The sequence below is a fragment of the Montipora capricornis genome, chromosome 2 (genome assembly GCF_036669925.1).
Source record: "Montipora capricornis isolate CH-2021 chromosome 2, ASM3666992v2, whole genome shotgun sequence".
NCBI classification, from domain to species: Eukaryota; Metazoa; Cnidaria; class Anthozoa; order Scleractinia; family Acroporidae; genus Montipora; species Montipora capricornis.
Window position 1 is genome coordinate 12,517,491 of NC_090884.1, and position 15,000 is coordinate 12,532,490.

The window sequence follows — 15,000 nt, forward strand, 5'->3', positions numbered from 1 at the left end:
TACCGCGTTTCTGGAAGTCGTTTCCATCGACATGCTTTAAGTCCACTTCGTCCGCCATTACATGAAATATTTGCTTTTCTTTCAAACAACAGACTGAGGTTGGCCTGCATGCGGACGTCTAGGAAGACAGACTCCCGCTAGAACAAAGACTTCCTTTCGTCTACAAATAACTTTCGTGAGCATGACATATCCTTAGGGCTGTACTGGGAGCCTTCCTCTCTGTCCCCTCATTTTCTCTTGATGTTACTGACAAACACTTGTGGTGAAAGCTTAAGAAAGAAAAGATTGAGTGTGTGTCTGAGAAGAGTAACAAGAAGCTTTATCCTTATGGTAGTAAACAGCTGCTAGAAGTACTAGTGAGATAGTGAGATGCACTAACAAATTAGGTGAAACTGAAGTCAAAGCTGAATTTGTTGTCATTGATGGCGAAGAAAAAGTACTGTTAGGAAGAGAAACCGCTTTAGTAATACCGGTATGCAGTAGGGTGTGTTACAGCTTGGTGTCCCAGTGTATTTAGTAAATTATGAAGAAGAAATCTTGCATGACTACAAGAAAATCTTTGAAGGTGTAGGAAAATCGAGAGGCTACTAAGTAAAGTTGCATGTGGATCCAAAAGTACCTGCTGTGGCACAGCCAGTCAGACACACCCCATTTAGTGTCCGCGAGAAAGTCAAGGAGAAGATTGAAGAGCTTATTGCCATGGATATAATAGAACCTGTAGAAGGCGTAACTCCCGGGGTTAGTCCAGTTGTGGTAGTGCCGAAACTAAATAATGAAATACGCCTGTGTCTAGATTTCAGAAGGGCAAATGAGAACGTTACCCAATACCCACAGCAGATGAAGTACTCCACAACCTCAACCAAAGCACGGTGTTTAGCAAACTTGACTTGAATTTTGGTCATCATCAGTTGAAACTTCACCCTAATTTCCATTGTGGACTGTATCCCCACAAACGCCTCATGTTTGGAATTACGTCAGCCCCGGAGGTGTACCAACGTGTCATTCAGCAAGCATTGCCATGTTGTGAAGGCATGGGTAACATCGCAGACCACAAGAGACTGCAACGAGTCCGACAGAGATTGAAAAAGAAGAATCTGACATTGAATGCTAAGAAATGCAAATTTTACATGACCAAGATGGTGTTCATGGGACGCTTGCTAACCGATAAAGGCATCGGACCGACCGAAGAAGTGCGAGCCATTGTTGATGCCAGTCAGACATTTCTTGGGACTAGCAAATTACAATGTGCTACTTATCCCAGACTTTGCCGCGGTAGCAGAACCGTTATGCAGATTAACTAAAAAAGGTGTCCGTTTTTAATTTGGAAATGAGCAGAGGAAGGCTATCACTGAGCTTAAAAAAAGGCTGTCAAGTGCAGAAACTCTAGGATATTTCGACAAAAATGCCAAGACACTAATTGTAACAGATGCAAGTCCAGTAGGTCTAGGCGCAGTCCTCATTCAAGAGCATCACGGGGTGAAGAGATTTATCAGTTATGCAAGTAAGAGACTAAGCAACGTGGAAAAGCGTTATTCACAGACGCAGAAAGAGCCCTTAGCTATTTTTCGGGCGTGTGAGCGTTTCATGGAATGTCCATATAGATATGATATCTAAGAAAATTGCATCTGGCATTGGAGCCCTGAAGCGCTGTCGGCCTTTTGTTCCTCAGACTACGCTGCAGTCTATTTACAACGCCTTTATTCAACCTTATTTTGATTACTGCAGTGAGGTCTGGGGTCATTGTGGCGCTACTTTGGCAAATAAGCTCCAAATTTTGCAAAACCGTGCGGCTCGTATTCTAACCTTTTCTAGTTACGATTCTAGTTCTGGCCCCTTATTTGAACAGCTAGACTGGAAAGGGTTGGATACGCAACGTCAAATGCAAGTGACCGTTATGGTCTATAAGTCGCTACATGGCCTTGCTCCTAACTATCTTAGCTCTCTTTTCACTCAAAGAAATATCTCTTATAATTTGAGGGACAATGAGAACAAACTGGTTATTCCACTGCCCCGCACTAACTTTCTTAAAAACAGTTTTAGGTACAATGGTGCGATCATCTGGAATAACCTTCCCCTGGAACTGCGGCAAAGCAGAAACTATCAATAGTTTTCGAAGGGGTTGTCACAATTTTTTTGCTTGACCATTTATACACGGCATTCTTGTAAAGCAGGTTTATTAAGTTCTTCGGGGGTGGGGATAATTTATACATATTTTAATATTTTAGCTTTATTTACGATCAAACTTTATACTTTTAGATAGATATATTACAGCTTGTAGTGTTGTTATGCCTGATGAATTCACCGTGTCTAAATAAACTTATTACTCCATGTGTTCTTGTATGGAACTGAATTCGAACTGTACACAGTCCACAAACCGCTATCGACGATTTACTCTGGCAGATCAAAGCCTTGTGCACGGATTGAGCGGTGGGTCCTGCGATTGCAACCCTACAAGTTCAAAGTAAAGTACCTGCCAGGAGGGCAGAACATTGCCGATCCATTATCCCATTTGTCTCAAACCGAGGGCGCAAAAACATCATCACCACACGAAATTCCTGATGCCTTTGTCAAATTTTTGGCAGTTACTGCCACTCCTAAAGCTATGACAAGGCGTGAGATTGAGGAAGCCTCAACAGAAGATGAAGAGTTTATCGAGTCACGAGGATGCATAAATAAAGGGATCTGGAAAGGAGACAAGCTGAAGCAGTATTTACTTGTAAGCGGGGAGCTGTTTGTTATCTGGAAGTTAGCCCTTAGAGCCACCCGAATACTGTGTCTCGTCCATGAAGGACATCCCAGAATCGTCAGTATGTAGCAAAGATTGCGGTCAAAAGTATGGTGGCCTGGAATTGACAGACAAGCTGAGAGGTTTTGCAAAACCTGTCATGGCTGCCAGCTTGTAAGCCGCTCAGTCCAGCCAGAGCCGATCAAATCAACTCATGTCCATGGCAAGACCTGGCCATTGATTTGTTAGGTCCACTACCGTCCGGAGACTCTGTACTAATCGTAGTTGATTACTTCAACAGAGTTTATGAGATTGGTATAATGCGGTCCACGACATCCGAGAAAAATTATCGAACGTTTGGAGGAGATTTTCACAACCCATGGTTTCCCACTGTCAGTGACCAGTGATAATGGACCACAGTTCCATTCAAACGTCTTTAAGCGATACGTGGACGATTGCGGTGTAGAACACCAGAAGACCACTCCTTTATAGCCCCAAGAGAATGGGGAGGTCGAAAGACCAAACAGGTCACTTTTAAAAATGTTGAGAATTACACAAGCTGAAGGAAACAAGTGGAAGGAGGAAATGCGCAAATGAGCTGAACTTGGTGAACAAGATTGCCAGAATTGATGGAAAGTGGAAGTGATAGCAAGCAAGGTCTGTGACAGAGACTTTAGAATGAAGGCAAAAGCAGAGGTGTATGCGGACAAGAAGAGAAATGCTACAGATTCGCACCTCAGTCCAGGTGACCAAGTTGTCTACACCAAAACGGGAAACAGTGTTGTTATTGAATCACCCGATGCCGTTCAACTGAAGCGGAACAACACCCATGTAAAGAAGTACGAACAGGAAATAGCAGGGCAGGATGAGAAGACCCCGCTACCTTTCTACACTGTCCCAACAGAATCTGCATCAGAACAAGAAACGGCCAAATGCCGTGTGTTTTTAAGTTACCAGAAAAGTTTTAAGATTCTGTTATGATGTGATTGTTTATTTCTGAAATTGTTTATTGCTTCACAACAAGGCCTAAACATTTTACACTTTCACTTGAGGTTGACAACATTTCCACGTTTAGATTTTCGTCCTCACGTAGCTATTTCATTGCTGACTCTTTTTAACCAGGAAAAGAAGATATGCAGTGTTTGTAAAATACGCTTTACCGTACGCAAAGTCAGGAGGTTACTAAAAGCATGGCATATTGAATTCTGTTATGTATTATTTGTCTTTAAGAATCCGGCTTTGGGACACAACAGTAACCATGCATTTTTCAGAGATGATTAATTAAGCTTCAATTTTCAAAAGAACGCCACACATTGCTTGTATTTTAACGCAGTTGTTAAGATCTGCTGTTCCCGCTTATTCACAAACCGCACAAAAATACCTCTAAATTTGTAGGCACCGTCCTTGAAGCGATAAATTTTAGCCCAGCGGACTATTTGCTTCCCAAAAGCTAAAAATTGTAAATATATTTATTCCACAAACGCAATTAAGCACTCTGGTTTGGGAATCTTTTAGAAGATGTTATAGTATTTTGATCGTTTCCACACACCCAGAAAAGGTCAGTGGATTGCATGATGAAATTTTGTATGCAACATTTAGTGCCCCTGCGTCTTGTCCAGAACTACTCTTTTGTTTTTAAAGTACCTGGTTGACTTTGCAGTGAACTTATAAATTCCTTCAACCAAAATTTGGCTTTCAGATTCTGATTTCTTTCTTTCTTTAGTTATTCATTTATTTATTTACTTTACTTTGTAAGCAGCTGATGCAGTGAAAGGAGAACAAGTTGGGGAAAGACGGCGCAGGAACTCAGATTCATTTATTTTCCTCAAATCAAAGGAAATCCACATGACAAATATGAAACTAGAGCAGTCAGAAAACAAGTGGAATTTTGAAAGGCAATTGCTTCAACAGGAAAATGAAAAACTTCAAATGTCGAACAAGCAGACGGAGGAAGGAGGTGAGAATGTTCACTTTGTAAAGCAGTGTAAAGATTGACACTCTAGGGCAAGTCTTGAATGCAGGCATTATTACTCAAAAAGAAAATGCTGACAGTCCAAAGTGATTTCGGATTTGCCGGGTTCCCGAACAACGTTGTCAAATAACTCTCACTGCACTAGCCAATTGCTTCCCACCCCCTCTATCTATTTGGTGTTGTTCAATTTCTAATATATGTACATGTCGTCAAAAGTAACCTATTTGCACATTAGCTTGGGCGTCATTCAAGTCACAAAGCCCTTAAGGTAATGAAGTGAGTTGTAGTATCATAGAGAACAATAACCATTACATCACGCCGTATCCCACAACCGCGCGCGGCCTTAGGTGTTGTTCCTGAACCCCCTGCAGTATTTCCATCGCTAAAACTCAACAGATCATTCCGTGTCTACCACATTTCCTCTTACTGAATGAACATTCAAGTAGACCTGTCGAGACCTAGCCTCGCCTCTGCCATGTTGAATTCGAAAATAAGGCTGCGCGCCAGTCCTCCGAATTACGTCACCAGATCACCTGGGAATGGGTTAAGGGGAAATCTATTTCAAAACACAAAAGCATCTTTGTCGGGAATATGAAACCAAAACGACAAAGAACATGTAGCTTCTGACAGAAATAGATATATGAATCATTCTAGTTGATCAGTTAATCGGTCTATCCAGGACAACGGCTGTTTCTGTTTATTCTCAGCTGGCAAGGAGGAACAAGAACGTGACATCGAAAATATCAGACTCTGTGAACTGTGATTAGGGACTTGTCAGAAATTAGCAAGTGGGAGTGGAAAACACGGAAGGGTCACAGTTTTTTGAGCCCATCAAAAGGGAGGGCAATGAAAAAAAATTGCAAAAGAGAGAGGGTCACGAGAAATTAAGCAATTTTGGTCATAAAGTTATACTTTGATATTATGCTTTTATACCATGCCATAGAAAATACAGCCAATCAGAAATCAGGAAAGCTGTTATATATTCGTCAGTATTCCATGGGGCCTTCCCAGCGATAAGTGCAATTCAGCCGTATCACACCCAACCTTCCCACCGTGCCTTGCTGGCCGCTGTATTAACTATGGCACGGCATAAAATATTGGTGGGAGGCGCGGTGGCCTCATGGTTAGTGCGCTCGACTCCGGATCGAGTGGTCCGGGTTCGGGTCCTGGCAGGGGACATTGTGTTGTGTTCTTGGGCAAGACACTTTACTCTCACGGTGCCTCTCTCCACCCAGGTGTATAAATGGGTACCAGCGTAATGCTGGGGGTAACCCTGCGATGGACTAGCATCCCATCCAGGGGGGAGTATAAAAATACTCCTAGTCGCTTCATGTTACTGAAACCGGAGATAAGCGCCGGCCTGATGAGCCTTCTGGCTCGTAAGCAGAGACTTTTACGGCATAAAATAGTTATGCAACCCTTTCTCGTGGTGTACAGTGGAATATTCCACTTGCCACTTGTATTTTCTTGGTATACACACTCGCCTAAAGGCTCATGCATACCAAGATACTGTGGGAGGTGCGGTGGCCTCATGGTCAGTGTCCTCAACTCCGGAGCGAGTGGTCTGGGTTTGGGTCCTGGCCGGGGACATTGTGTTGTGTTCTTGGGCAAGACACTTTACTCCCACGGTGCCTCTCTTCACCCAAGTGTATAAATGGGTACCGGCGAAATGCTGGCGGTAACCCTGCGATGGACTAGCATCCCATCCAGGGGGGAGTTCCTTAGTGCTAAGGAAACCAGGGATAAGCACCGGCGTGTTGGGTCAATAGCTCGGAAAGCACCTCATACCAAGATACCAAGAAAATACAAGCGGTTCATATCCGATACCCAGATTCTCTTCATTTTATGCAAGGTGCTCCAGGCTAGAGCTTTCCTCACTTTAATTTCCTTCACCGCGGATGCTATCCAGGCACCGAATTACTTGAAGTCTTGGACTACCTCCAGCTTTGTACCCCCGAGCAACTTCAACTCAACATCGCCTGAGTTGAACGGCATGACTTGTCTCTTCTTCGCCTTCAGCTGCAGGCCGATCCTCCTGCAGAAACGCTCGACTTCTGTAATCAGTAGTGCTGGGTGCTCTGCTGTGTCTGAGGCCAGCGCAATGTTGTCAGCGAAGTTGAAATCGGTGATCATCTTGTCCGGAACTCATCGACTGGCACGCTCCACTAGCGTGAAGCCAAACTCCTCCTCTTTCCCATCAATAGCACAGCGAAGTGCATAGTCCAGCGCCACAATGAAGAGAAATGGCGCCAAAGCGTCGCTCTGAAGTACCCCTGCAAGTATCTCGAAGGTATCTGTATTTCTGTCAGGCGTCCTCACCTTGGCCCACGTCTGCGACTACGTTGCTGCGATGGCAGTCACCAACTTCTGAGGCACTCAATGAGTCTCCCACGAGTGATGGTATTGAAGGCCTTCATGAAGACGATGAACGTGAGCACACAGCTTAAGTTGTTAGCTGTGACACCTTCCAGAAGCCGTCTCAATACCATGATCTGGCCAACTGTCGTCCGTTTCTGCCTGAAGCCATTCTGTGGTGTTCTAAGTAGTGGGTCGAGCACTTGTCTAATCCTGTTAAGCAGCATTCTGTTGAACAGCTTCATGACCAGAGAGATCAGGCTGATGCCTCTGTAGTTGTCGGGTTTTGTTAGATCCCCCGTCTTCGGCACAGGTACAATGATAAGGGTTTTCCACCTCTCAGGAAGATCGCCAGAAGTGTAGGCCTTGTTGATGAAACCTAACACAATGTCATCAAGACCAGCATACTTCAGAAACTCCAGTGTAATGCCGTCCTCACCGCACGCCTTCCCACACTTAACCACTTTCTTAGCCTTGGCATACTGAGCCTCTGTGAAGGGGCCATCGACTATGTTGAGGGTGTCGAAGACTTGGTTTATTGGAGAGTCTCCCTCGCTTTTCACTGGAGGGCTGCTCAACAAGTTGCTGAAGTGGGAATGCCATAACTGCACTCGCTCCTCTGGGCTGCTAGCTTTGAGTTTCGGCGACTGAGAGCTGCTACGACCAGAGGTGCCGTTAATCAACTTCCAAGCGGCACCATGCTGCGAGCTCCTGTGGGCATTCTCCACCCCTTCTACCTTGCCGATTAGCTCCTCTTGGTCGATTGTGGCATAGACGTCATACAATGACTGTTTCTTCCCCTTGTACTCCTCACGCAGCTGCTTGTTCTTGTTGTCAGCCAGGTAACTGCAATATGCCTCCTCCACCTCTTCTATTACTTTCTCCACTCTCCGGTCAAGATACATCACTTTCTTCTTTTGTCTGGGTACCTTTCTCAAGCACTGCTCTGCTGCTTCAGCACTAGACTGGACAAACCTGTCGTAGTCTGACTGTAGACTCACTTGAACAGCTTAGCGAGCTTGAATGTTCTCATCTGTTGCCAGGTCACTCCAGATGTATCTCACAGCTTTGGTACTTGCGACTGGCTTGGACTTGCGCAGTCTTAGTGATACATTGGCTGTGACTACTCTGTGGTCCGAGAACAGCGAGCTGAAGGAACTATAGGCCTCACAGTTTGTCACACTCCTCCTCCACTTTGCTCTGACCAGGATGTAGTCAAGTTGGTGGCAGGTTTCTTGTGGTGACTGCCATGTCCAAAGTTTTCCTTTACGCTTCTTGAATAGGGTGTTAGCAGCAAGCAGCTGGTAATCCTCCAGGATCTCCAGTAGCCTCTGCCTGTTGCCATTGGTTGAGCTGTTGTAGGTGAACAGGGCAACATCGGGGCCTAATCGAGCGTTCGCATCCGTGTGCACCACAAGGAAATCGTGTGGGACTACACCCTCAATTGCAGAATGCAATTGACTGTAGGATGCGGTCTTGCATTCGATGTCAGCAGCTTCCGTTGGGTCATACGCCACAATTGGTGTCAGGGTAGGATTACCCCTAAATTGGGCCTTGAGTATCCGGTCGGACAGGCGCTCTACACTGATGAGTAGATCTTGCGCCATCCTTCCTAGTGTGATCCCAACGCCACCGGTTGCTGCTTTCTCTTCGTTCTTAAGTCTGAGGCTGTATACAGCGTGTACCCAAATGGCTCCAAGTAGCTGTTCACCTCGTCCTTCCTTTCCTTGCTATGCTTCCATCTGGTCTCCTAGACCCTAAAAATCTCAAATTCCGTGTTGCTGTAGCTTCCTACAGAGCTCTTGCTGCTACCGACATCGGCCATTTTAGGAGTCCGCGTGTTAAAGGTACTGATACGCAGGGGATGTTTGCATCTCAGGATCCATTGTCTGTTGTCGCTTCTCTCCGCACTTGATCGTAGGGCTCTCCCTCCTCTTGCGAGTTTACGGGAACACCTTCATGCTGCCACTAAGGGCCAACATGGACATCAGCAATGCTCCTGGGGACTCCCGCCCCTTGAAGTATAGGATTTGCGCTTTTGTCGCGATACATGATTCCTTACACGGCTCAAACCAGACAAGGCTCACCAGTATTTGCCCCCAGGGGAACTCGGGGAGCTTTAAGGGAATACCCACCCCGAGCACAACCCTACATTACTATATTAGCTCACTGTCCACAAGGACAGCTCCCCGGTGGATCGGGTGGCTCCTTCACCTTTGTGGACCCGTGTCTGTGCTTGAGTGTGCATCCTATGTACCTGACCGAGCTCGCCGCCTGGGGATGACATTGAGCCCATGAAGGAGGCCAGTTAACATGAGCTATTAGGACACACACCCACGGCGCTAAGCTGAAAGCGAGACTGTGCAAAACAAAAGCCAAGCTAAGCAAAGCCAGGCAAAGCAAAAGCCAGGGCAAAGCAAGAAATAAGCGAAGCACCATCCAAACAAAAAGATGAGTTTAACTCATTTATTCCCGCAGAGATTACAACATTTTCGGGCACAAGTTCCGCGCGAATTGCTCGGAGGTGAATAGCAAAGGATATCCGGAGTTTGAGTAGCCAATCAGCGCGCGAGTTCAACGCTATCCACTGTTTTAGTATATACTAAAAACTATTATCATCCTATTGAGCCAAAAGCTCAAAAACCTGGTCCTGTTTTTAGAGATATCACTTGCATGTTACATGTAGGTTCGCGTTATTAAAAATACTGAACCATTTTTCTTCTACCACTGTAAAACAAATTTGGAGCCATTATCTATCCGGGGGTGGGGGGAGGGGGGGGGGGACGGGAGATTAGTGAATTTTAGCATGAATTACAAGGGAGGGTCAAAACATTTCAATCCCTTACCTTGGGAGGGTCATTCTTGCCGCTTTACTAAAAATCTTCACCTCCCCCCCTCTTCCCCTTGCTAATTTCTGACAAGTCCCTTACGAAAATCCTCAGAATCACACCAAGATATCAAAATTTTACTCTTGAAAATTTCCTACTATTTTTGTGCATAGAAAACCTCTCAAGTTAAGTTGGTTGAATTTTAGTGGATTGAGAGTGAATTTACCTGTCGGTCTCCTTGATTTTTAACTGGGAATCTCTGTAAGTTTCTTATGATCTCCCAACTGTAAATATAGGGAAGACTTGTTTTAGGCGACGAGGGGATACACGATTTATTTCCAAAAATATTTACCAATTACATGAGGTAACTAAAAAGAAACAAGAGTACTTTCCATGTGGATGACTTACAGGCGCCCTTGAAAAACAGAGGGTGTTTGCCAGTGAAATAACAGAATAAAAATGCCGGAATTCCAACGTGGTAGAACCAATCGCAAATTTACTTTATACACATCAACAGTTAAGAAGGAAAATTGCACGAAAAGCTACCTGAGCATGTCTCTTATAGATGGTTTTCAATCACGTGACGAGACGGCCATGTTGGTGCACAAAACAATAGCAAATTATGGCTCATGTTTTGCGTTATAATAGAGTCAAATTCCCAAAGGACGTTTTGCTCTGTTGTTCTGTGCACCAACATGGCTGCTGTGACGTCAAGTGAAAACCATCTATAGGATCAATCTCTTAACGACATCATAAGAAAGAATGGATGACGGGAAGTTGTCAAAGAAATAAACAAATGTGGAAAGCAAATTGTACAACATTGCTGAGCATTGGTTCTTTAAATAGGTCTCAAGGCACTATTCTCTCTTTTGCTGAATATGCATTGCATCGTTACTTTTAGTGAAGACCAGTTTGCTTTGCACTATTCGTCTGTTTGTTTATTTCTTGTTTTCTGCATTAAAATGGTGGGTCGATTCTCTGATTTAGAGTCGGATAAGATTGCCTTGAAAGCTGCCTATGAGGAGATTTGCCAAAGAGACTATGCGAAGGGAAGTTTGCCTTATGATATCACCTTTTATTAAAAACTGAATCATCGGATAATACATTTCTAGTGTTTTGATTGGCTTAGCCACCATGGTATATGAGCTATTATACCATGCTCTACAAATGTCCATAATTTGTGAGGTTTTTTTTTCTTAAAACAGTTATTCCACTCGCGCTCGTTGAGTATGAGATGATTATAGCCACGTTCGCTATGTAATGCGCGCTGGTGGAATAATTGTTAATTGTTTAAGCCCCGCTTTCCACCTTTCCAATTAACGCTGGCAACATTTTTCAAGGAATCCGAGAATGATTGTCCAGTGTCCAATTTGATTGCATGTGGAAATAAATTACAATACTGAACTTAATTTTTATAAATCAACTTATTTAGATGAAGTTGCCCCCGAATTGCCCAGTCAGTTAGAAAAAGAACTGAATCTTGAGGTAAGGCTTGCATTATCAAGTATAATAAGTAAAATAAGGAGTACAGCTTCAGTTCTTTTAGCCTGCGTAGCAAGCGCTAAAAGTGGAGGGAAGAGGGAGGAAGAGAGAGTGCTAAAATGGAAGGGGATATTTAGTCCTTGCTACGCAGGCTACAGTTGTTTAAACAACAAAAATCGTAACTTATGACGCAGAAAAGACAGCTTAAGCAAGGACAACGACCACAGCTACGAGAAAATGTTCCTGAAGTAATATTTCCCGTTGTTGTGATAACTTCGCGATTAGTCCAGAAAGTGTGTATCAACCCTCCAGAAATAAAAGTGGAATTAATATTTGTGGAGAAAATTGAGAATTTATTATCAGGTGCTCGCACCTTTCACATAATAAGCCTCAAATTTGGTCATTTCACGTTGTTCTCAGGATGAAAACGAAAGTGTTCCCATTTGCCCGAACCGTGTCACACGTGACCATGACCTGCGGCTATTTCGATTCTTTAATACTTCGACTACCGGAGAAGGGCAGTTATTTCCCTGTGGAACTTCAGACATTTGCATTGAATCTTGAAAGATTTTCTTAAAATTCCCCCGAAAGCGACTGTGTCTTCCCACATGTGGCCACATGTGGCGTTAAGTGATTTTACTTCATAAGACCTTACACATGATTCCGATCATTCTAGTGCAGAAATACTTTCAGGCCTGACGTTAAATCATGAAACGCAAGGATTTCCATGTCAATCAAATAGCAGGCTACCATGTTTTGGCTGCTAACGGCTACAGACAATGCAAAAAATTTGAACCATTTGAAAAAGTTTCTAAAAATTAGAAAAAAAAAAGGAAAACGAGACGAATGTGTGTATAAAGTGGTCTGCCACAGGTTCCCACTTAACAAATGTGGAATTTTTTTTTTGTCCGACTAGGGTGGCTGCATGTCAGGTCCAACCTTGTCCCTAGCCTGACATATGACAGGCTTGTGGCAAAAAATTGTTAGCTGGCTTGCGCGTTCACAGCTTCCGAATATTCAGTGCTAAGTACCATATTTGGAAACCCTCGCTCCAGTTAATTTCCCGCGAGAACATTGGTGGTATTTCGTCTCGGCGTTCTTGCAAACTGATTGGTTGAATGTTTCTCTCTTGTTGTTCCAAATATGGTACTTAGCAAATTGAATATTCGGAAGCTTGTTTCCCAGCACACAAGGGACCGTTACACTTTTCAACCCTTACGAGTTTCTGTTAATATGCAATACCGGAGTTTAGGGCTTTCAGACTTTTGCATATATAATAAGCTGCATTTACACGCTGGATTTTTTAACAAGTAAGTAAATGACGTCACGTTTTCCTAGATCCAACCTTCCAACGTTCAATCGGTCAGTTATGAACTTGAGTAAGCCCGAAACTTACACTCGAAGTGAATAGCCCCTGGATAAAAATCAAAGCTCAAAATGTTTTCCAGTTAGGTGTTAAGCAAACACACTTTCAAAATCTGAAAATCATCATATCATCATATCATATCATATATCTTTATTTACCCTCGGATTTTTAGAGTAGCTTGGTGTAGCTAATTTCTCCGAGCATTTACCCTCCCAACCATGATACATCACAGAAGACAGACCACAACACCGGGAACTACATGCCCTACTCTTTGCGACAAGTGTGCGGGTTCTTTTACGTCCCACAGGATTATGAACATTGAAGGGCTGTGAGACGGGACCTCCGGCTTATCGTCCTTATCCGAGAAGACTAGAGAGTCAAACCATTTGCAGGTGTAATTACAAAGGCAGCACATTCTCCTCAGTTGTTTAAAGACCCTGAGTGTTGGTCCGGCCGGAATTGAACTCACGACCTCCCGCGTAACAGCCCGGTGCTCATGGTGGCAGTGACCTACTTATTTTCATTAGGTAGATGCATAATGAAGTTAAGAGACCTGTGAGGAAATCTTGACAGAAATCCGGTAATCGGGCAGTCTCTGTTCCCTGTCACAAGATAATGAATGATTCTGCATGAAGTTAACCTCGTATAGAACAGCTTTCTCACGGATTACTAAAACTTGATTCCTCATTTCTTGGTCAGACTGGAAAAGAAGAAGTGACAGAACCTTTATACCAAGCTAAACCATCGTCAAAAATAAGGTAAGTAGGAGTTGGCTAATTTTGTGATACCTGTGTACAGCCGCCACCTCCCCTTAGAAAATGGTATGGGTGGCTGTACACAGGTTAGTCTTTTGTTGGGTCATGATTGTTTTGTAGTATTTTATTGGTAAACAAGGAAAACGAAAACCGTCGTATTTGTTTGTTTACCCTTCAAAATAAGAAAAAATGTAGAGACATAAGGAGAGTTTGAGCGTTGGCTTCGATTTTTAATTTCAAAAGCGTTACCTTTAGATGCCGTTAAATGCATAAGTAAGTTTATTTTTCTTGAACGTCTGCAACTATACATTTTAGGCTTCATTAGAGCGAAAAACATGGCATTGTGGTATGGCACCCCATGTGGTCCGGTATTTCATTTAAAAATAACTGAAAAGAAATTTTCTTGCCCTAAGGTATTGACTGGGTTGCTCCCTTGATCTCCCTTAATGGAACTCTTATCTTTCCTTAATTTGACTGATTGAAAGAGCTCGACACATCTCAAAAATTCAATTCGAGAATAAACGCCAAAGCCCTTGTGTGCGCTTGTGCAAACTGTAATTCACAGCGATATTTTTTCCTGTACTCACTACAAACTCTCGCTTGGGGTTTTTGATAATTGAAATTCTCATGGAATCCTTAGTACCAGGGGCCCGTTTCTCGAAAGTCCCGAAAACCTTTCGGTGCCCGAAAAGCCATTTGTGAAACTGCCAACCGCTTGTTTTGGAAAGCCGATCTTTTAACATGTTTTCAAGGTAACAAAAACAAGACTTACTGTGATATTTGACGACTTAAATCCTCTCCGTTCTTGAGATACAGAGGGCCGGAATTGTGACACCCAAAAATGGCCCGTCAAGTTTCGGGACTTTCGAGAAACGGGCCCCAGGCCATCAGTGGGAGCTTTCCTCTCCCCTTTTACTTTTGGATCTGGCGTTTTGACAGACCTAGTTATTTTTAGAAACACTTTCCCGGGAAACAGCGTTTCCCTGGTTAGGGTTAGCCGTGAAACTTCAAGAAAAGTTAACCGTTTGGGGTGAAAAGGACAAAAAAATAACCGTTACCCGTGAAAAAAACTAAAAGCATTAATTAAGCGTATTTTTTTTTTTTTTTTTTTGGAAAAGTGGAATACTGAGTATTTCTAAATATTTAGAGACTTCAGAGCACTCGACACCGTTTTACCTCCATTGCTCTTCTCTTTGATATTCCGTCCCGCTAAGCTTGTCTGACAAGACAAAACAAGTCCCAAATTACCCCCAGCAAGAGAGGATGGGGTAAGAAAACGGATCCCCATGCCCCATCATAGTTTTTAAAATCTATTTTTGGTTTCGCAAAGCTATTTTAAGTTCTTATTCCTAACGCCGCGCATAAAATTTCATTACGTCATTATGACTGGCCAATCTGGTGGCTCTCTAAAAATAGCTGTGTAGTTAAAATTAGATTTTAAAAAAACTATCATTGGTCCATGTATGGGGGATCTGTTCTCTTACCTTATCCACTCTTGCACCCTGGTCAAGGTCTTG

At 43.5% G+C, this 15,000-nt stretch overlaps 1 protein-coding gene across 1 annotated transcript in view; it reads left to right on the forward strand.

Moving 5' to 3' along the window:
- The window catches only part of LOC138033560 (uncharacterized), a 42,582-nt gene that overhangs the window by 12,506 nt on the left and 15,076 nt on the right, over positions 1-15,000 (forward strand). The window contains exons 4-5 of the mRNA XM_068881343.1: positions 4,485-4,682; positions 11,313-11,365. Coding sequence (XP_068737444.1) covers positions 4,485-4,682; positions 11,313-11,365 — 251 coding nt within the window. The remainder of the gene's footprint in view (positions 1-4,484; positions 4,683-11,312; positions 11,366-15,000) is intronic.